This window comes from Vidua macroura, chromosome Z (assembly GCF_024509145.1).
Source record: "Vidua macroura isolate BioBank_ID:100142 chromosome Z, ASM2450914v1, whole genome shotgun sequence".
Taxonomy (NCBI): domain Eukaryota; kingdom Metazoa; phylum Chordata; class Aves; order Passeriformes; family Viduidae; genus Vidua; species Vidua macroura.
In genome coordinates this window covers 45,843,820-45,865,682 of record NC_071611.1, presented here as the reverse complement: position 1 = coordinate 45,865,682, position 21,863 = coordinate 45,843,820, and the positions used below count along the sequence as shown (strand labels likewise).

Below are 21,863 nucleotides of genomic sequence, written 5' to 3'. Positions count from 1 at the left end.
TATTATTAATCTGTTTCATTAATGTTATTGTAATTTTTTTCTAATTCTTCTCTCCATCCCCTTGGGGGAGGGGAGATTGTAAGCAACTGACTGCATGGTACTCAGTTGCAGTGTGAGGTTAAACCATGTCGTCATTGAAGGCTCCACCACTGCTATTATCTGCATTTGGTTTAGGAAAAAGAACTCCTCTTACCTATTGTTTTTCTCAGCCTAATCAGACTTGCCTGTCTGTTTCCACGGAAATCATTATTACACCTGTCAGTTCACTTATGACTTCCCCAGATCTGAGCTCTCCACATGTGCCTGGCATGGTGTAGAGTGGGCTTTTGATGGGGAGGTGCAGACTGACTTGACGCTTTTCAGAGCCATCTATTAATGCTGTCCATTATGCCATGGCTGCTGCATTTGATGGCACTTAGAGGGTGAAGCTCATAGTGCTTTCCCAAGAAGGGCTTTCCCTGGGTTAACTGCTTTGGGTGCTGAAACACATAGAGATGAAGGGATGTGACAAGATGCTCTACAAGCCAGTGGAAGCAGGGAGTGCAGAAGGCCAGTACAGTGAACTGATGACCGTAGCACTGGTATCTTGCTTTTATCTTATGGTTTTATTTCTTTCCTTTGGCTTCCATTACTACTCCTCTCCACAAATCCCAGGAGGGCTGGCAAGAGTTGCTTCCAGACAGCCATAGCACTCTGTAATGTGTAGCATGTCTTCATCACTGCTCCAGATTCCTCCTCCTCTGCTCCTTGTGCATCTAGTATTGTAGCAATGACACTTATATTGCATATAGCTAATGTAAACTATCATTACACCAAAAGTACATTTTTTGCCTTTACTGGCTGTAGCTAGTTAGGATTCTGACCTGGAGTAATGAGGCAGTTTAGATAATGATGATAACTATAATTGAGAGGTATCCCACTGTTAATACACTGTTAAACCTCTCTCTACCTTACACACATTACTCAACCTTTAAAACACCTGCAACCAAGCCAGTAGGACCAAAACTATAAGCTCATTCTTTCATTATATAGTTTTAGCATGTTGTCACGGGCCTAGAGTCTTTAAGAAGAAACTTTTCCTTGCATACCTTTTTGATACCTATCACTGCTGGGGAGTATTTATCTGCTATAAAAGAACAGAAATTACCAGTGTCAGGAATATTAGGCCCTTCTTGCTTAGGAAATCAAGTAATTTCTCACATTCATCTGGATATCTGATGAATTTTGTGTGTAAGATGCAGAAACAATCTGCATAGCAAGAGACAAAGATTAGAGTCAAAGATTACCCAGAAGGGAAGTAGATTAAAATGAGCTTTTAAATAAGAGAAATATTAAAATACACGGCACATAAAAACACACACACACACAGACACACACAGGGTAGAGGTAGCTGACGTGATTCCATTGTTTGTTATGTGAATCCGCTTCCCTGAAGGCATGATGGCATACATTTTAAATCAAAGGGCATAGAAAGAAATGGTGCATTTGCAGCCACAGATAAAAGTAACAATGCTGCACATAAGAACAAAAGCAGATGGGACACATCTGTGTCTCTGGGGATTAAGTGACATGTGGCAGTGACATGTTTTACATTCTCAAAAATCTGCAAAATATTCAAAATAAGTTGTTTTCTTTATAGCTACCGAATAATTAGAACATGCCTCATTTTGTAAATGTTCTTGCCATTGCAGTTCTCTATGCAAATGAAATTGTCTGTGAAACAACCTGCTTTTTTCCTGATACTTCTCATGTTGCTTCCCCATAATTCATTATTGCATGTAGAATGTGTGTGTGTGTGTGTGTATGTTTCCTGTGATAATTCTGTTTGGATTCTGACAGCAATAGCTAAAAATCACTGCAAGAGTACAGTGATAAACTAAAAAGAAAATAAATAATAGAAGAGGAGCTGTGGCAGGAAGGTTTTAGGAAAATAGTTTCAAGTTCTAGGTTTTAACTGTGATAACCAGTTTTTAATGGATTTTTCCTCTGTAAATATTCCAGCTATAAGAAAATTAAATACAATCATTACAGAACTAAACTTAACAATACTTGACAGTATAATGGCACTGTTGTGTTTGTTTTTTATAAATGCCAGAACTTTACTCGTTTTCTTTTATGAAACAAATAACGAACAAAACAAATAATAAATAAATAAACCAAAACAAAGGATACATGTCAAAGTAACAGTGCAGAGAGAAAAAAGTGACCTAGATGTGGTGAAATACCTGCAGAAGGTACAAGGGGAGTGAAAAAATGTCACAACCTCAGTATCACTCCATTTTGAGACTTTTCATGAGGTATTGGGGGCAAAATATATAAAAGCAACAATGTGACGGATCAGAAACATGCTGTTGATTGTAACTTACCACATTCTTCAAAAAGATTACAAATGAAAGTGATTCTAGGAACTGTCTTTGAAAACAGAAGAAGAAAACAAAGAGACATTTTGTAATTCAGAGGCATGTTAGCATGCATATATGTTAATATAAAGTGATATGGAAAGAATAGGATATTTTGTCCGAAAGCCATCACGTTAGGTACCAATAATCTTGTATGAATAACGTCATAACTTGTGTATTCAGACTCAGGTGTCTGCCTAAAGAAATGAGCAACAGCTAGAAAACAGCTAGAAGCTCCCCCTCTCAAAAAGCTGAGAGATTATGAAAACAAAACCAGGGAACACTATGAAACAGAGATAGAATGGTTGATAATACAGGTATCATTGCTGAACTAGTGGAAACCCATGTTCTGCTACCTATCATCTTGTCAATATTTCATTATTTATTCTTTACTGTGCACAACCAGCCAGAAAGTGTCTCACACCAGGGTTCTCAGTTAAGAAGCTAACTACTTTGTGAACAAACCTGGGGAACTGGAAGGACTGGACTCTTGCCTTATAGCTAGGGGACCTTGGCAAGCAAAGCAGAGCAGGAAAATCAGCCAGCCAAGACCAGACATGGTAGCACAGCTCCTGGAAAGAAGAGAGCATCTATCCTTCCTGGGGATGCCATATGGATAGTCTGGCCAGACCTAGCTGCAGGTTCCCTTGCTGTGCAATTCTCAGCAATTACATCCTGGAAAGAAACATGAAATACAACGATAGCATCTATTCTCAAAAGATTAGTAGCAGTTTATGGTTTATATAAATCATTCAATCAAGACTTCTGCAAGAAGTCTTCTTGCAGACTTCTTTGCACATGCAGAAGCTTGGAAGGAATTCAGAGAGGTGTTTAAAAGTTTAACATAGTGCATGAGTAACTGCTTTCCATAGAGCTCTTCACAGCCAATCCGAGGTTTGGTTGCCTTGTGCTTCCCAGTTGTCTGCAAATTTCAGGAGCAGTTTAGGGAACATTTCAGATTATTAAAGAGTAAATCTTGAGGAACAATCCAGCCCTTGATCTGGTAATTCCATGTTTCCTTTCTACTGATAAGCCGCAGCACTGGATCCAGCATTCCAGGTATGTATCACCAGTGCTGAGTAGAGTGGAAGAATCACTTCTCTTGATCTGCTTGTGTGGTTCTTCCTGTTGCAACTCAGGATGCTGGTGACCTTTGCTACAAGGGTGCATTGCTGGCTTATAGTCAGCTTGGTACTATAAGGTTCCTCAGGGCTTTTTTGCTATCCTGCTCACTAGCCAGCGAGCCCCCAGCCTGTTCTGGTACCTGAGGTTACTCCTCAGGTGCAGGACACTTTATACTTTATTACATTGAACTTCATGGGGTTCCTGTCAGTCATTTCTCCAGTTTTTTTAAGGTCCTTCTGAGTAGCAGAAAACCTTGTGCTGTATCAGCCACTCCTCCCAGTTTTGCACCATCTGAAAAATAATCCCAGCTTGCTAAGGGTGCACTCTGTCCCATCATTCATAACAGCATTAAATATCATTGTTCCCAGTATCTATCCCTGGAGTACTCTACCACTGGCTGGCCTTCAGCTGAACCTTTTGCTGCTGACTACAACCCTCTGAGCCTGACAGTTCAGCCACTTTTCTGTCCACTGTTCACTTATCTAGTCTGCAAGGCATAGACAAATGTGTGTGAGAATTTTTCAGAGATGGTGTCAAGTCTTGCTAAACTTGAGGTAAACATTCTACACTGCTCTTCCCTCAAATTTTAATGATTCTGTATGTTTTCCTACTGCTTCAAAGATATTTTGGAGACAAGGGAAACACTATCAGAGGCAGTGGGTTATCAGAACTCTCAGATCGTTTCCTTAGAAAACATGCCCTTTGCCAGTTACTTTTACTTACCAGTAACATAGGCAAGCAAGTCTGGCACTGGTTTTGGGAGACTGACTTGGCAGCCTTAAATATTGACACCCATCATCTAGCCTAGTTTAAAAGATGAACCAGTGTCAGTGCTTTTGGTTAAACTTGCTGTTACTGAGGGGTAGTCAGTGGTAAAGCTTATTGTACCACTAGTCCTGAGAGATTCAGGCTTCCCCATCACCAGCACTCCATTTAGCACACAGAGTTGTAGTGTCAAAATGCATTAGCACAAACATTATAGGAGAAAAAAGCAGAAATCTCTCTGGAGTATGAAACATTAAATATTTGAAAATTATAATTTAAAGAAAAAGTCTGTGAACATATAAGTCAGACTAGACTTCGACCTCAGTTCCCTTCTCCAAAGCAGCTGTAGCAGAGAGATGGCAGTGTGATTAGGCTTGCCAGCTCTTTGTGGTACCAGCAGCTGCTGTGGCAGTTTGCCAGGATACCCCAAGGCTCCATCGCTTCTGAATATATGTCATTTTGTAAGCAAAAACCATGCAGCACACAAATACGTGGTTGCCAATGCCAACTCGGCAGACTAGGAATAGATCAGCTACGACTATGTTAACAGTTTTGAATACAAGAGATTGCAAAGTATCAGGATCATGTTACAGAGAGGAGAGCTGAAGAAAGGGTGGAAAACTAGGTGCAGTTCTCGGCTACTTTACCTCACAAAGTTTAGCAGGGAAAGAGGTGTGACTTCAGCATGGATGAAGCACACAGTGTAAAAACAGCTTTCCAAAGCCTAGAGCAAAGGCTTGTGCTTAGATTTTTGCAAGTCAGACCTCCCTTGGGGGGCTGCTTCAATGTATCCCGACAAGGGAGGTAGCAGGGCAGCCTAGCAGCCCGGTTGGGTCCAGAGACTGGTGAAGGGTGCTTTTCCCTTTGTAAAAGCTGTGGCAGCCAGTAAAAGAAAGGTTGAAGGCAAGTGTTATGTAAGTACTCAAGATGTGAGCAATAGTTCAGGAAGTAATTTCTTCCCTAAAGCACAGGAGCGTGGGTGGGTAGGTGAGTGAAAGGACAGCAAATTTTCTCCAAACTCAGAGCCTCTTTCCATAGGACAAGATGTGGTGATTTTCACGGGTTTCCTTCACACACAAGACTTTTATGATGGAGTCTAGTCCTGCTGAGGCACTGGAAAGTACTAAGGCCATAACAGAGAACTTAAATCTCTGCTTAAGTAAGCAGGGAAGATTGCTTAAGATGCTGAAGGAGAGATACTGTGGTCAGAGCTCATCTTTGCCATTGGTGAAAACACAGCAACCAATACTGAGGTGTCAGCAAGGGCTATTGGAGGCTGCTTACAGCATTTGCTCCTCTGGGTGCCTGTGATCATGTTGACTATTATGCAAGAGGAGAAAGGGCCCATGAAATTGATGTGAAATCGGTGTAATTTACTAAACTGAAACAAAATACTCTTCTTTCTTGTTTACTAGGCACTTCCATGCTAGAAAATCACAAGCTCCCTTGAGTGTCAGCAAAAATGAAAAGAACACAAGTTATACACACCTATGAAGTGTTTATAAACTGAACTTATTATTAGTTTTAAAAGGCATGGCTGCTTTGTTGTAGGGCAGCTTGTCTCAGGCTTGAAGGGTTTGCTAAGCATTGTAAGAGACTGGGAAGGCAGAACGAGTTGTTATATTTTGAGTGCCCTGTCAAGAAAATATTCATCACAACCTCTCTGAGAGAAGTTTTGGTCTCAATGTGCAGAGCTCTGATCAAGAAGTAAAAACCATCATATACAGCGAGTGGGAACTGCAGTGGATAAAAATTGCTTCAGTCCAAAGTAATATGATTTAGAGTGCAGATTCTCTCCCAGGGATTGAATTTATACAGTTCAGAGAATACACACTCATGTTGACAGGACTGGTTGACCTCAGGGAACCTACAGCCCATGACCTTCCCTCTCTTAGGTGCAGCTCTTAAGTAGAGCTCAGGCTGGCACTAGCCACAGCACCAAGACTGACACAGTTTTGGGGAAACTAGTGTTCTGAGCAGTTTATCCCAGCAAACTTCTTGCTTTGCTGAGGGAGGATACCCAAACCTTTACCATCTATAGTTGTCGTGGCAAAGAAACCTGGTCATGCAGGTTAGATGGATGCTCTCTGATGACGGAGAGCATGCAGGTCAGACGGATGCTCACCCACCCCAAAGAGGGGAACTAGAGCATCTTGGAAATTAAGCTTAGACTGAAGTTCTGGTTATCTTTAACATGCTCAGCTGTTTGCATGACAGACAGTGTGGAGTCTGTTCCCAGTGCAAACTGAGTTAAGAGTGTACCACCAGAAATTCAATATCCCTATAATAACTGTTAAATACTCTAGCCTTCATACCACCACCTCAGTAGGTGTAGGTGTTAAAAAAGTGTGCTGCCATTAGATGGAAAAAAGTTAAGGAAAGTAACCCAAAACCTGGAAGGACTGCTGCACAAAACTGATGAGGGTGGGAAGAACAGTTGTTACTGTTTCTTGAGCATAGAAAAAGGCCTGATACATCAGCTCCAAGAAATTAGTACCTTTTATCCATGCTTGGTAAAAACACAATATGGCTAAGTAATACCAGTGCTGGCTCACAGTAGCCAGTGTCTAGGAAATAAGAGCAAGCAAATTAATGAATTCATTTGCTTACCTTCTAGGAAGCTGTCTGGTAGTTTTGGAGCCATTACTCTACTGTCTATCATCAGGAGGGACTCCAAAGAATGGGGACATTCGGCCAGAGCCCCAAATTCTGTTCAGTAGTATCTGAATGTTCCTAATGAGTTAGAGTGTTAGTAGTTAATTCTTTTGAGAGTTTCTCATTCACATATGCAGAAAAGCTGTGTCTGTCACATCCATGTGCAGAATTTGGGTGATACCTTTAGGAACTGCTTTCTAATTACAAACCTGGTAAAAGGGAGTTTTCAACAAAACGGACAAACAATGGTGGCTGTGTGACAATGTGAATGACAGACACCTTCTTTCTTTTCCTCTAGTCTCTCAGCAGGGGGAAAGCCAGAGACGTTTGTACAGAGATCTGCTGCGGAACTACAGTCGTCTGGAACGACCTGTTGTGAATGACTCCCAACCACTCATAGTTGAACTCCAGCTTTCCTTGCTGCAGATAATTGACGTGGTAAGTTACTTGCTGTTCTCTTCTCTGTGGCACCCATTCAGCATAACAAATCTGATCTCTCATCTAGGAAACATATTTTTCCTCTTTATCAGGCTATCAGAGATGAAAGCAGTCTGTCTTTTGCTAAGCATCCTCCCATAATGCTGGAATACATGCTTTGACACTTTAGAGGACTGAATATTGTCCTAAAAGCACAGCCATTTCTGACACAACATGAGCTGCAAGGAGATGAATTATGTATTTTTTTCAATTTGTTTTAAACAGAAAAAAAGAATTCAATCAATTAGAAGCTATGTGTTACTTCAAATTATTCATGATACATTCTTCTCAGAGCTGTTTGGGATGCAGTAACTCAAGACCATGTGCAGCATTCAAAGCTACCATCACTGCACTTACACTTTTTCATTAGATATTATAATGGCATTGGCCTCTTCTCCCATCATATTTTTACGATGCACTGCAACTGAATGAGTCTGCCCTGAGATGAGCTTAGAAATACATAAAAGTAAAACCTGGATGCACAGCCCTCTAATTGTCTTGACTGCAACATGCTTTTACAGAATTGGAGATTTGACCCACGGAAAGTTTTAACTTAATAATGCAAATCCTTTTTTTCATCATGAAGAGGATTCTGTATGATAAACCATTCTATATATAGACAGGATTTCTTTCCTCTTGTAAGAAAAACAAGCCAGGGGAACAATTTTGACTATCTTCACCCTGTCAGCAGAGCAAACAGATGAACACACTAGTGCTCTTATCTTCATCCTACCTTTTCCACAAACAGTATTTGGAGCTGGTTTATAATACACTGTCACTGTCATGGAGGGAGTGAGGAATAGAGAGAGAGATGTGCAGCTGCATTTGTGCAGCTGCAAAGCAATTTAACAGGAGCTTCAAATATTTAAACTTTTTAAAGCTCTCACAATCTTTCTGAAAATGTGTAGTACACCAGATGCTCTCCCTGGAGAGGCAAGCAGGACCCTGAAGGTGTAGCCCCCCAACATGCAAGTGGCAGGTCCAGTCAGCTGTGGTATTCCTGGAGGCAGGCAGGAGCCACTCAGATAGGGTATGCATCTTTCTGTTTTGAAATGTTACCAACTGCATTAAACTGGAAGAGAGAAGAGATCTGTACTGTCAACCAAAGGCCTCTACATGAATGAAAGAGCAAAGATTTCCTGCAGCTAATTTCAATTAAATTTCAGCAAGCAATTCTAGGTTTAGCAGAGGTGTCTCAGCTCCAAAAATCTTCCTTCAGTCCTTCTTTATCTGTGGCATTTTCTTTCAACCTAATTTGAAAGTTGGTGGTACTAAAGGGCCATAGGGCATAACTGTACATTTTCAAAGTCAGGAGGAGTTACATAAAACAATTTTCAACTGTGTTTCACATTCATATATGAAACCAAACCTTTCAGGAAATTGGTATTTTTTTGAAGTATTTTATCTACATTAGATCAATGTCTATTATAAGAAATGTAGTTCCAGTGTTCCCTTTTGGTTGTCCACAATAGCTATGCTAGATGTTCATACCTTTCAGAAATGAAGCTTTTTTTTCCCTACATCTTTTTTCCGTGCATCTTTGTACCCAGTACAGATGCTAGATGCTAATCTGTTTTAATCAGAACCTGTTCTACAGTTATGGTCTTGCAAACTGCACCCAAAGTGTTTTAAAAAACACACAGAGTTACCTGAAATTTTTATCTTAGATGATGTGAAAAGGTGCCAGTCTCCTCAGTGGAGGATAAAATATCACTTGCAGTTGAATCCCTATACTGAAAATGTCATTGTGGCATCAACATAAACTAACCAACCTGAAAGTCCTGATTCCCTGGGTCCTTAAATCAGGAATCAATGCAGAAATACGCCAGCAACAAGCACTGTACTTGTGAGCCCCTCATCCTCCATTGCTGGCTGGACACATTACAGTATCTGTCTGCTCCAGCTGTTGAAGTAAATATCTGTTTAAAAGGAGGCTCATTATAGCCACAATGATGTAAAGAGAAGAAGTTAATCTTCTTCAAGAAGAAGTCAAGGAAAGGTAACCTCTATCAGCAGAGACACCATGAGGCAAACCAAGAGGCCATCTCTGTTCAATCAGATGGGAGTGGGGTGAGTAGACTCTACCTCCTCAGCTGCCCTGCCTGTGGAAGACAAAGCAGCTGGTGCACAGCTCTTCACCTTGGGAAGAGGAAAGACTCTTGGCAACGGTGTATGCATTAACAAAGTGAAAAACTGCTCTTTTTGAGGACTTGTGTGTCTGGTGTGGTCCATTGCTGTAAAAGAGCAGGGTGCTAGGCAGGGCCCCAGCATGAGGGTACTTTTTACACAATACTCCCTGGGGAGGAGAAAAGCACTCCATGCTCAGAAAAGTGTCATGTGCCAAGGCATACTACATCATTGCTGGACTCACTCAGATATTTTGCAAGCAGTCACTGCAATGAGCATGCGACAGTAGACCCTATTCTGGTTTCCCTACAGGAGAAAACAACGTGAAGAAGATGAAAACAAATCTGTTTTGCTGGAGCATGGATATGAGAAGGGGTCTGCCACTGATACTCAAAGAACCTTGTGCCTTACCCGTGCCAAGACCTGGCATCACATCTAAAGCACTTCTACCTGGGACAGGTTCCATCACATGCCTCCATAAGTCTGTTTCCTACACAAACTATATTAAAATGTGATGAATCCTAAATTCAGCTTCTGCTGACAGGCTGCTGAGAACAGCATTGGTGACAATCTAGTTGCACACTGCTACATAGAGAGAAAAGATTACTCTGAGACTGCTGTAGTTTTCCAAGCAGTAGTAGAAGTAACTACTTAAAATCTCACCTCCTCTTCTTAAAACCCATCAAAGAAAATGTCAAAGCATGACTCCTTTGGATTATGTTTTTCTGCTTCTTTGTGCATGTATTTGCCTACACAGGATATGTATGTTTTTTAGGATTCAAAGCCAGCCATCATACTCAAAGCTGAGAAGAACACATTCTCTACTTGTCATAGTTGTGGTAGACAAATGCAAATGAAGGACTTTGGGGTTCGGACTTTTTCCCAAAATTATATTAATTCATAACTGCAGCCATGACAGGCCCATTACATTTCTCAGGTGATCTGTTCATCAAATAATAGGGCTGTTGAACTCAGTCCTCAGGAGCTCAGACCTTTTTGCTGGGAGTTCTCTATGTGAGAGTTGCCAGAACTAGAGGCTGCCTGTCAGTATACTGTGCCAGAAGTTAAAGGTGAGAAAGCAGGAGGAGAGGCTATGCCTGGCCCTGGGGTGCATCCTTTCTGACACAGCCTTCCTACTATTGGGTTTTCACAAAATCTCTGTCAGATCTGAATTCCTTTAGCAGTTGATATCTTTGCTTTTAAATTATTTTGTTTCATAAGCTTTCTAGGGCTGGTTCTGCAGGTGTATTGAAAGGCAGAAAGTTCAAAGTTTATTTTCTAGCTTGAATTCACCTCTTCCTTCTTAAAATGACTTTACTAGGTCATTCCCTCCCACCTTTCATGCCAGCATTCTCACACATACAAAAATCTATGCTGGGTGTTATGTAGGAAACCCAGATCAACAGACAAATTATTCAAGGAAACAAAAATATGCAGTGCACATAAGCACCTATTCATTTGTTATTCCCAATATAGTATCAGTATTTACTAGATTAAACCATAATCCCTATAGTACATCCTGTACAAATCTTTTACAGATAGATATCTTCAACTATGTAAGCTTGACCATTCAACTGACTCTTTCAGCTCTTCTAGATTAAAGTATCTTTTTCTTTTTTTCTTTCCTTATAATGCCTTTATATTATTTGTGGGCTTCCTGCATAGCTTTTTTGAGCGATGTTTACTCTGTTTCTCCTTGAAAGACCTACTCTACCAAACCACATATCTTTCTGGAAAGTTTTGTTCACTCTTATCTTGCAAGAGACAATTCGATCAGACCAGAGCAGCAAGGCTGATGCAAAATGGTGCCACTGAGAAGAAAAACAGACTTGACTCCATTATAAAAGCTGAAAATCAATTCATGATCATGATCATTAAAATTCCAGACAGAAAAATTACAGAAAGGATTCTAGACCCAGATATTCATTAGAGTTAAATCCAAAAATCTCTCTCTTGGTGACAGAACTCATTTAGTGTGACCAATTTTCAACTCCAGGAAGAAAAAATAAAATTCCTCTCCATTAGCATGGCAGGATAGTGAAAATCGGAAATTCAAGGCTAATTGAGCCATGAATTATTATTTTGGCTGTCCCCTATGTGCCAGACATTATTAAAATGCCAGTTTCACTAAACCAATTAAACATGCAACATCTGAATTTGTTAGCCCAATGAAGTTAAGTGCCATGGGTAGTATGGCTTCCTGACTAATACTACTTGCACATGCTTGCATAAAACATTATGATGGAGTTTTAATTACCTGAACCTTACTGGCATCTTTTTATTTTGTATGACTTCTGCTCTGCTCAGCTCAGAGTGGAGGCAGCTCACTTAGTGAGAAGAAATGCCATGGTTTGTTTTCTTTCATCTTGGTTCCCCAAGTTGTACTTAGTGGCAGTGGCTCTAACAAAAGAAAGGCTGATTTCCTTCTGAGATATTTGGTTGTGGTCATCCAGCTTGGGCATTTCATGATAATTAAACAATTTTCTGTCTGAATGGTGAAAAGACTGTACTCTGCTGTTTGTAGATGTAGGAATTTCAATCTTGAGCTCATATATATTCCTTAATTTTGGATAACTAATCTGAGGCATCAAAGATTTGCAGTAAAACAGTTAAGCCAAAGCTGTTGGGGTGACCTTGAACCTAGTATTTCTTAGTTTCTCTGAGTTCTCTGAGGGTAAGTCCTGAGAGACAGTGAGTTCAGCTCCTGAGTGAAAACCTTTCCCCCCATTTTCTATCCCTAATCACAGGCTTTAAGAGGTCACTTGAGCTTTGGAACATACCTACATTCCCTTATTTTTTGCTGTGCTATCACACCAGCATGCAAATATAGAAAGAAAAATCAAAGGGAACCTTGCAGACAGACTAAGTGTGAGTCTTGGATAAGTACTCAGGGTTGACTTTCTCAACAATCTTCTGCTGTTTTCCTTGTGATTTCAAATGCTGAAAAAGACAATTAATAATTAATATCCTAGAATAAAGATTTGTGTCTAATCCTGTCTGTTTGAAGCACCTGCCAACTGTGCACAAAATACATGGAGGGTTATTTCAGGAGGAGGTATCCACCCTGAAGAATATAAAAACCACCTATATGCTATGTGTAGATATTTTGGTATTTTAATGGAGGACTGACAGCTTTTGTATGGTGACATAACACCCTTTCCCCCAGGAACTAAGCATGTATGTCAGTTTATCCAAGCAGTTAGAGAGCAGCACTGTGCTGGAAGCCCATGTGAGGCACTCTGACCTAGCTTCTGGGGTTTCCATGAGAATTATCTTTGAAATGGAGGGAAAAAGCTGGTGGCTTCACTCTTCCCAGGATCCCAGAGAACTCTGGGGGCAGGGAGTCCTGCGATTTGCAGGTCTTTGTGGGGGAACTCTCAAGACCAGTGAGGCTACATTGTGTCACAGTTCACACCAGTCCTAATCTTCAGGGACTAGTGCAAAGCCACAACCTAGAAAAATAAAATTAGTTTCCTAAGTCAAGTACCTACAGCCCCAGGCAGTAGTTGGAAGTCATGTTGCATGTGCAGAGCAAGAACAAGACTGCCTTTTTTCACCACAATGGAAATTGTAAAATTGGAAAATGCTGGGGGGCAAGGAAAGTAAGACACAAATCAAGTAGGCTTGGGAGACTCTCAGTCACCAGTTGTGCCAGTGAATGGGAGGGCTGTCTATTCTGAGGCCCTGACTGGCAACAGAAACTGGCATTTCTTCCCTTATTTCTTACTCCTACTCTCATCTTTGGGGAATGCATGAGTTCAGTACTTGCTGCAATGACTTTTGTTTCCAGGCCTTTGCATTTAACATCCATGTCTGGTTGGTCTCTGACATACAGGAAGCCAAGGCTTTCACAAGGAATACCTCCTGAGGACTTTTTATAACCATGCATTATACAGCCTAACGAATATGGCTGGCATCCCTGTGTTTGCTGGCTTCTCTGGCACAGTCCCTCTTTCAATGCTGTGCTTCTCTAAGTACAGGTTTTTCTTAAACTCTCCACTGTCACCACAAATAATTGCTTCTGGCTCAGGGGCTTGTAAGGGGAGGAGTGTGATCTGACAGGGGCCAAAACCTCCAATACTTAAAGTTCCTGTCCCAAAAGCAAGTGAACAGACTCTGCTGAAAGCAGCAGATAGAGATGCAATGGTACTGCCCCCAAACTGGGGGGAGAAGAATGCGGGTGGTTAAAGACAGTGGGACCACACAGCCTACACAGCCTACTACGCTGCCTTTGTAATAGCTGCTACACAGTGGAAAGACCAAAGGCAGATTGCACTTCTTGTCAACAGTGAAAGAACACATTCCTCTTCAAGACAGGAGGGAAGCCAAGGAGAAGCATGACCTCAAGGAGAAGCCAGTGGCATCAGATGGGAGTGTGATTCAAAATTATAAAACACTTATTAAACATCACTTCCAACCATTCATAGGAGGAAATCCTGAGCAACAAAGATGTCCAGCTATGAGCACTTGCCCAGATGTATCTTCATCTTGATGGGCAACAAAATACTCAGCAGGTGTTCTTTTGTTATTCTTCTGTATTTTTGTATTTCTCCCCAGTCTTTCACCTTAACCCTGGGCCCTCCTGTCTGATTTCCATCTTCCTCCTGAGGGTGCTTTGTTAAAGGGATTGAGATGAAGTATTTAAACTTAAGTTATCCCTACATAGTTGATGTTACCATGAAAAGGTTTATTTCAGGTTTTTAATGAGAGCCCTGAAATACAAAGGCTGCCCAACGATGCTTGAATGTTGCCAGGGCAACCTGAGCACTCCTCAAAATTACTGTGTCTGTGATCCTTCAATCATTCAATGCATTTGAGCTGAGATAATCAGCTGAAAATCGTGGGTGGATTGGTGGCTCAGCAATGGAAAGGAGTGCCTGTGCTGTTGTAGATTGAGCATACAAGCATTTGAAATCTTGATCAATTCCTTTGGATATTTTGAATAAGATCCCACTCAAAGATCAGTGTCTCTGCTAACAAAACTTTCCAATTCTCCATGTTAATATTTTCATGTCACTTGACTGTTTCCCTTCTCATCTTCAGGTACAAAAACATTGGGAAAAAAAATTTAAAATTACCTGAAGTAGTACCAAAGTAGTTGCACATGACCACTGAGAGCTACCTGTTCAATTAGGGATTTTTCTGATCATTGTCTTGAAATAATTCAGTGGCTGATTCTACTCCCACTTCTGTGGCTCTGTGAGAGGGCAAGAATTATTGATTCCTGCTGATAACTTGGCAACAAATGCCTTGCTACATTGGTGACATGTAATCATATGGTATGACAACTGAACCAGGAAGGGTTTTGGGTTTTTTTGTCCAGGTGATATGACCCAGGTAATTATGTGGCTAAGGGCAATTATATTTTATTTAGATGTTGACCTGGCAAGGGAGAATCTGTTGACAGGCAGTGGTGCACAATGCAGGCAGATGTACATACATTGTAAGCTTTGAATTTAGGCCAGGGAAAAGAAAACCAAACTAAAACATTCACATGTCACAGCATGTGCACCAGAACAAACCAAACTGTCACTTGACATGGGTCAAAGGTGGCTGTAGGAATAAGCAGATATCCAGGGCAGAGGATTAACTGGAGTCAGGCTAGAGATAGAAAGGGGAGAAAATGACCCAGATAAATCCAGGAAGGATTTAGAGAACAAGTGTTGCACTCACTAGTGACCACAGCTTTTCCAGCATTTTTAAATACTAGAAGCAAATTGTTTGTCTGAGCTGAGCACTTGCAAAACAGAACTGCCAAGAGAATGATGGAAAAGCACCTCTGGGAGCTGATCATTTTCAGCCTCACCCAGAATCTTTGCAGGGCTGCTTTTAATGCTTTACTACACAAAAAGATGGGAGCTGAGAGCTGGCCAATGCAGAGGGAAGGCCATCCCCAGGGCTGACAGTGCCAAGATAGGAATCTTGAACAGAAAAATCGGTGTGATAGATTATTCAAGTTTTCTCCTGGGAGGAAAGGCATCCTCTCAACTAACCTTTAAACTCCTCTGCATAAACCAGTGACAAAGAATGAGGGAACTGCCTCCAGCACTTCCCAAGCTCAATAATTACCGTTTAACTTAGGCAAAGCTAAGGGAGCGGTTATCTCCTGAGACAGAGAGCACACACGTTCACCAGGTTATTTGTTTGTGAGTGTCCATGTAACAGAAAAATACAGTCCCTTCTATGCCAAGGTATTTTAGAGGTGCGTACTGCACACAGGTCATGATGAAGATGGCAGGAGCTGTAATTCTTCTGCAGCTCTGGAAAGGCAAGGTAACCAGCCCACTGCAAAGGCTGAAGTATTTCCTTAGAGAATGCAAAGTTACATGGCTCAATAGACCACCACAAAGATCGAAAGCTCCATAAACACCTCAGCTCTGAAATGCCTCTCACTCTAACAGGGGGTGGACTCAGACTCAAGGTTCCCATGGCCCTCATCTCCTCGTCAGCCCCAGCAGGCACTTTTTCCTTGGTTCCTCAGGGTCCTTCTCTAGAAAGAACTTAGCAGGAGAGCTGCACCTGGACAAATGCTTGCCCAGTGTAAAGTCAGCTTTGCTGCTTCTGCAAACCAGGTACTTCTGGAAAACTCAGATCCTTGTTTGGAAAGTGTTTTGTTCTGCTGTGCAATGAGAAGGACCTATCAGGCTGCATCTGTTGACCAGGCCTACATATGGAAGCATTTTCTGTGTTTTGCCAAAATGTCAGATGCCATTTAAGAGCTCACCAGCCTAAAGGCAAGGATGGGAATAGTCTCTGAATGGCCAAGAAAACATCCTGAAGTGACTTTTTTTTTTCATCCAAGCTAAGAGAGACATAAGCAGTCCAAAGCCCTAGTTAGACTTTGTGGTTTTGCTGCTATCTAAACACCAGACAAGGAAGACCATTGTCGCTCTCTAGATAAGCATTTCAGAACTCAAAACTGTAAGTTTTGCTTTGACTACAAAACATATCTAAGCACAGTAACCCTGTGAAAAGCCGGCAAAGCAGACCCATGACAGTAAATTTAATGCTACGTGAAATACCTGCCTGATGAATTGCTTGGAATCAAAGCTGATTAGCCATATCATTAGTATCTGACACACAGATAAACAGATAAGGACAACTAACGGTTTTGTGAAATACAGAAGTCAGCCTGAGATATCTTCCTTTGCAAGCTGTCAAGTATAAACTTACTGTGCCAGAAAAAAATTAGTTTCCTTGTAAATCAGAGCCACATATGAAAGGCTCCTGATAGAAGGCATCTGCATATGCTGGAAACACCCAGCCTCACAGATGTACATTGGATTTTAACACATTCCCGTAAGGTTTACATAGGTAGATGACAAAATGAGGAATGTTCCCTCTTACCCTTCCCTGTAGGTTTCAGTGTGGATGGGGAAAATCCTTAGTTTTTGTACAGCAACGGCATTGGCTGATTGTTGCTGACCAGCTTTTTAATCACGTTATTCAAGCTCTTTTAACACTACACAGAAAGTCTTGTTAGGAGGACGTGTGCAGCTTACAAGTATAAAGCACTATTTGGTAACAACACAAAATATTGTTAATATGTGATGTGCAATTCAGATGACCATCATGATTGCCAGCCCTACAGGACACCTCAGGAGTCATTGGTGGCCAGGAATGCATCAGTCAGATGGGCTGATAGCTAGCCTCTGATGATCCCTGGGACACAACTGCTGTGTTTCTGGGTTGCTTTCATTTTACAGGTCAGTGGACACAGATAGCTCTGATGAGTCTCTCAATTACCAGCTCTGGGGTTATTCTTTACTTTAGAATTTTATTTTTCAAGGTGGTGTTTGAATCCTTCAGCATCTAAAAAACTTGTCTCAACAAGCGCAGTCCTTTTCTTATTTTTCTGCAGATTTTCTTACAATCCTTCAACCACAGCAACCAAGGGAACAAAAGGGGGTGCAGAAGGACCAGGCCTCTGGAGGTGGGTTGTAGTTTACATAGAGAGAGAAGTACATTTGCTGGAGCAGCAGAGAGGAGAAAGGGAAATGTATGATCAGTATAACAATATAAACTCACATCTGATTTTTGTGTGGCATCTCATAGCAGCAGAAGCAGTGCAGTCAGGTCTCAAAGGGACTCAAGAGGAGGTAGTGTGGTAGAGAGTTTGGTGTGGATCACTGTGGCAAAGACCATGTCTGAAGTTTACCTTTCCTGGAGACAGGAGCCTGGTGGCAGAGCCTAACTCTCGCCACAGTGCCAAAACAATCAGGAATCCTCCAGGTCAATGATGTCTCCCTGTCCTGGTTTGACACGGAAGTGAAGTTTCTCAGGAAGTTTGGGTCAAACCAATCAGTGGTCAGGTTTGGATATTGGCACTTGGAGTGACCACTGAGGGCATGGACACGCCTCTGAGAACACAGGGTGTTAAAAGCAAGAGCTCCTAGTGGAACGCTCTCTTTGGTTCTGGTCAGAGTGCTGGGCAGGCTCTCCCCTGCCCAGCCACAGGCTGGGTGGGGGAGGGGAAGCCATGTGGCCTGGTAGACGTAGGCCAGGGGCTGAAGGACTGGAACCGGGTGGACCCTCTGTGGACGGAAGGGTGGAGAGAAACGGAGATGCTTTTGTTCCCCTGCCCCCCCAGAGGGAAAGATACAGAGAGCCTGATGGCACCTGGAATTTGCTGGCAGATGGGAAGGAGAAGTGGGGGGAAAAGTGCTCAGCCGTGGGAGTTGAGTCCTGGGCAGAGATTTCAGCCATCCAGGGAGTCTGAGACTTTTAACCGTTTACTAGGAAATTAAAGTTTGCAAAATGTTACTCCTCCTCGATTTGAAAGAGAAGAGAGACAGTCTGGGACCTGAGATGTTAGAAGAAGAAATTTTTAGGTGGGAGGAGATGATAGAGTTGCTTTTGGCTGGACTTTTCTTGTTAGCCATAGACTGAACCAATTCCTCCTGCAACAGAGACTGCATTTTTAGGGGGGTACAATGATGAGCCAAGAGACCTGCTTCAGTGACTACCAGCACAGGAATGGAGTGAACAGAAAAGAGTTGAGGAGGGTGTGGTGGTGCCCTCTGTCTTCAGGAAGAAGATGATCTCTGTTCTTGAGACCCTCGGCCCCAGGGGAGGAAGAAAATGGGGGGGACTGTGGTCCCAAAATGAGAAACTGAACTATTGTTCTTTAGGTCCTTGGCAAAGCATCCTTAAAGGAGCCCTATGAGCAGTCTGTGCACGCACGATGGTGAGAGCACTGTGACATGGAAAGGAGAGTGTCACACTGGCAGATTTTCTCCGGGCGGTGCCATGTGTGACATGGAAACACAAGAGGTGGCAACTGTGTTTCCTGGGGGTCTGTGGTGCAAGAGAGACTCCTCTCTCCCTTGGTGGACTGAGTATTGATTACCTGAAGGGTGATGACTTGATTGAGGGTCCAAGTTGTGTCTCACTGTGGTTTGTTGGAGTTTGAGTGAGGGCAAGAGGAGTGTTTTGGAGGGTTTTCATTCTGAATTTAGTGTGTGTCTTTTATCATAGTAGTAGCTTAATAAAATTCTTTTTCCTTTATTACTAAGCTTGAGCCTGCTGTGTTCTGCTCCCGATCGTGTCTCACAGCACTTATTGGGGAAGGTGCATTTTCATGGGGCTGCTGGCATTGTGCCAGTGTCAAACCATGACACTCCCTTTCTAGGTTGTGGTATTTCTGGAGCTGCAACAATCCAAATGTAAGAAGAGAAGGTCATGCTGCAGACAAGGTTCAGGAAGGGAGGAGAGGAGGAAAGGCAGAATGAATGTAGCTTGAGGTGAGCAGACCTCAAGCAGACCTCATTATTCGTGAATAAGGGAGTTTAGGTTTTTCTACCTTATTAGAGAGTAAGTACTGCAATAAGGACATGACCAGAGAGGGCATGCATGTCTGAGAAACTCTGTATAGTTTAAATGCCTACCAAGCAGCTTGCAATTGCAATGTCTCCCACCTGAAACACTGCAGACAACCATAAGCTTCCTAGGGCACAGACACACACAGGGACAGCTGGGCATACAGTGAGCCAGTCCCCCTGAGCAGCACAGCCTCAGCTCCTGGGAAGTGCAGGGCGTGGCTATGGTGGTGTTTGTGTACCTGTGTATCTGCACAACAGTGACTCTGCAGCCCTGCTTCTCTATCCCCAGGGTGCAGGGTCCTGCACCTGTAGAGTAACTGCAGAAAACTGGGCACCTTGTGACTCCCCAAAAAACTTGGTTACCAACTATGTGGTGAGAGCATCTTTGTGTCTAAGAGATTCTTCCCCATGGCCTCTGCATGCAGGAATGAACCTGCAGACTCCCGCTCTATGTAGGTGTTGTGTGAGCTCCCTCTCACACAGCATTTGTGTCCTTTTACCCAAGTGATGGCTTCTGCCCAAGGCCAGCCCTTTCTTTCTTTTAGCCAAAGCTAAGTTACATAGCAATGGCACTTGAAAAGGACAGCACTTCCAGCATTATTTCACCATTGCTTTGCAGTGGCAGCAAATACAACATAAAATCTCTCCAGCTGTGATACGCAGTGTGGTACTGGAGAACATCTTGTTTTGAGCAAGTAGCTAGAAGGTAAAACTTGGTAAGGAGTTAATCCCCAGAAAAATAAGAGAAATCATCTATTGCTTTCCTTTCTATTGTTGATCAGTTATGATAAACACAGGGAGTCTGTAGTTTAAAGGATAAGAAGAAGAGCCACTATTGTCTGGGCCAAATAGTGGTGCTCTAGTGAGCTCATAATCTACTCCATGGAGTTTGGTTTATGTACCCAAAAGTCTGGATTCTCTAAAAGACACAGAAACTCTTCCATCTCTAATCAAACTGTTTCAATCCTTTTTATCCTGTCTTTTCTTTCCTCCCCTCTTTTGTTCAAAGGACGAGAAGAATCAGGTGTTGATCACCAATGCTTGGCTGCAGATGGTGAGTAACCTCTGTCAGTAAAGTAAAGAAACTCTAATTGAAAACTACTGAATGTGGTTTCTTAGCAGAAAAGCAAGACTGCTATTTTACAGCTCATGTATAATGTAATACAAGCAGGCATTTTGAGTCCTTTAAAATTCCCCTAGTGCTCCTTTTAGAATTGAAAATTAAATTCAGGAGACTATACTAATCCTTTGGACAGACCTGTTGACCTTTTGAGCATGTTTTGGCAGTGGATGTAGTGATCTAGTAACAAAGAGTCCAGAGTTAGGGACTAAGCTAAGAAGAGTCATAGCTAAGAAGAGAATCTTCAAGGGGCTCAAGGCCCTCTCCATAACCAGTGATGGGGACTTACAAACGAGCCAAACACCCAGTAAGACAGGCACCTGCACTTGCCACTTCTGGGAAAATCCCATCTCTGCCTGAAATTAGGAGCCAGGGCATCTGTCCCTGAACATGGATGTGGTCACTAGACCACATGCAGACTACTCATAGGGGGTGGTGTATAGTCCAGGGACCACAGAGGGCCTGATGCTGCTTTGCTGCTGGCAGCACCCAGGCAGCTCTCTGGGATATTGCCTTCCCTCATGCTTTACAAACCTCTTACATAAACATTCCTCCTCCCTCTTCTGCAACCTGCTCCAGCTGAGGGTTCACCTGCATGCTCACACAGAATAAGCAAAACTGACCTTCACTAGGGGAAGGGACCTCCTTTGCAGGACAGAATTTCCTATCAGGTCTACCTGGCTGCCTATGGTGAGGGATACAGTGTTTCTTTTTTATGCTGCACAAACAGATCTCCTTAAGGGATTGTGGTCAGGAAAGAAGCAGTTCTTGAAGGAAAAACCAGTGGGAGACTTGAATGATTAAATTAATTCCACTTTGATTTTCACAGCCAAACACTATCTCATATTAATATGTTCAGCTGAGCAGGCTGGTTTTTCCTCAGCTACCTGCTGGGATTTGCAGCAGAAATTAGCATTTTTATACTGCAAAAACTAACCCAGACACACCTGTATGACTGCAGGATTGTTAGGTCAGAGCCTGTGGGTGTCCTGTTCCTTGCAGAGATGTTCCACAGGTTCAGATGTTCCACTGATTAAGGTTTCCCTTGCAAGCCTCCCATTGAGCTTCATTGAAAGTCACAAGGTTCTTCCCAAAAGCTGTTCCTGCACCTTTCCCAAATTAACTGTGTTGAGGTGGAGGAGATGGGATCAGAAACAGCCCCTTGGCATATGAAGTTCATTTGCCTACCTCTTATAGCAAGGTGGTTAGTAAAATAGTCACCCAACCTTTGTAATAGATTGAATTATTTCCACCCAATGGGGAGTCTCAGACCATGGTCCACCTACCACTAACTACCTCAAAAACCACTTCAGAACCAGCAGAGCTCATGGAGGTACCTACTGCCAGTGGTTCTGCCAGCCCACCAAGAAAGGT

General features: G+C 42.4%; 1 protein-coding gene across 1 annotated transcript in view; it reads left to right on the top strand.

The window, feature by feature from the left end:
• The window catches only part of LOC128821725 (neuronal acetylcholine receptor subunit alpha-7-like), a 57,005-nt gene that overhangs the window by 8,800 nt on the left and 26,342 nt on the right, over window positions 1-21,863 (top strand). Inside the window, exons 2-3 of the mRNA XM_054002956.1 lie at window positions 7,243-7,382; window positions 20,379-20,423. Of these exons, the coding sequence (XP_053858931.1) occupies window positions 7,243-7,382; window positions 20,379-20,423 (185 nt within the window). The remainder of the gene's footprint in view (window positions 1-7,242; window positions 7,383-20,378; window positions 20,424-21,863) is intronic.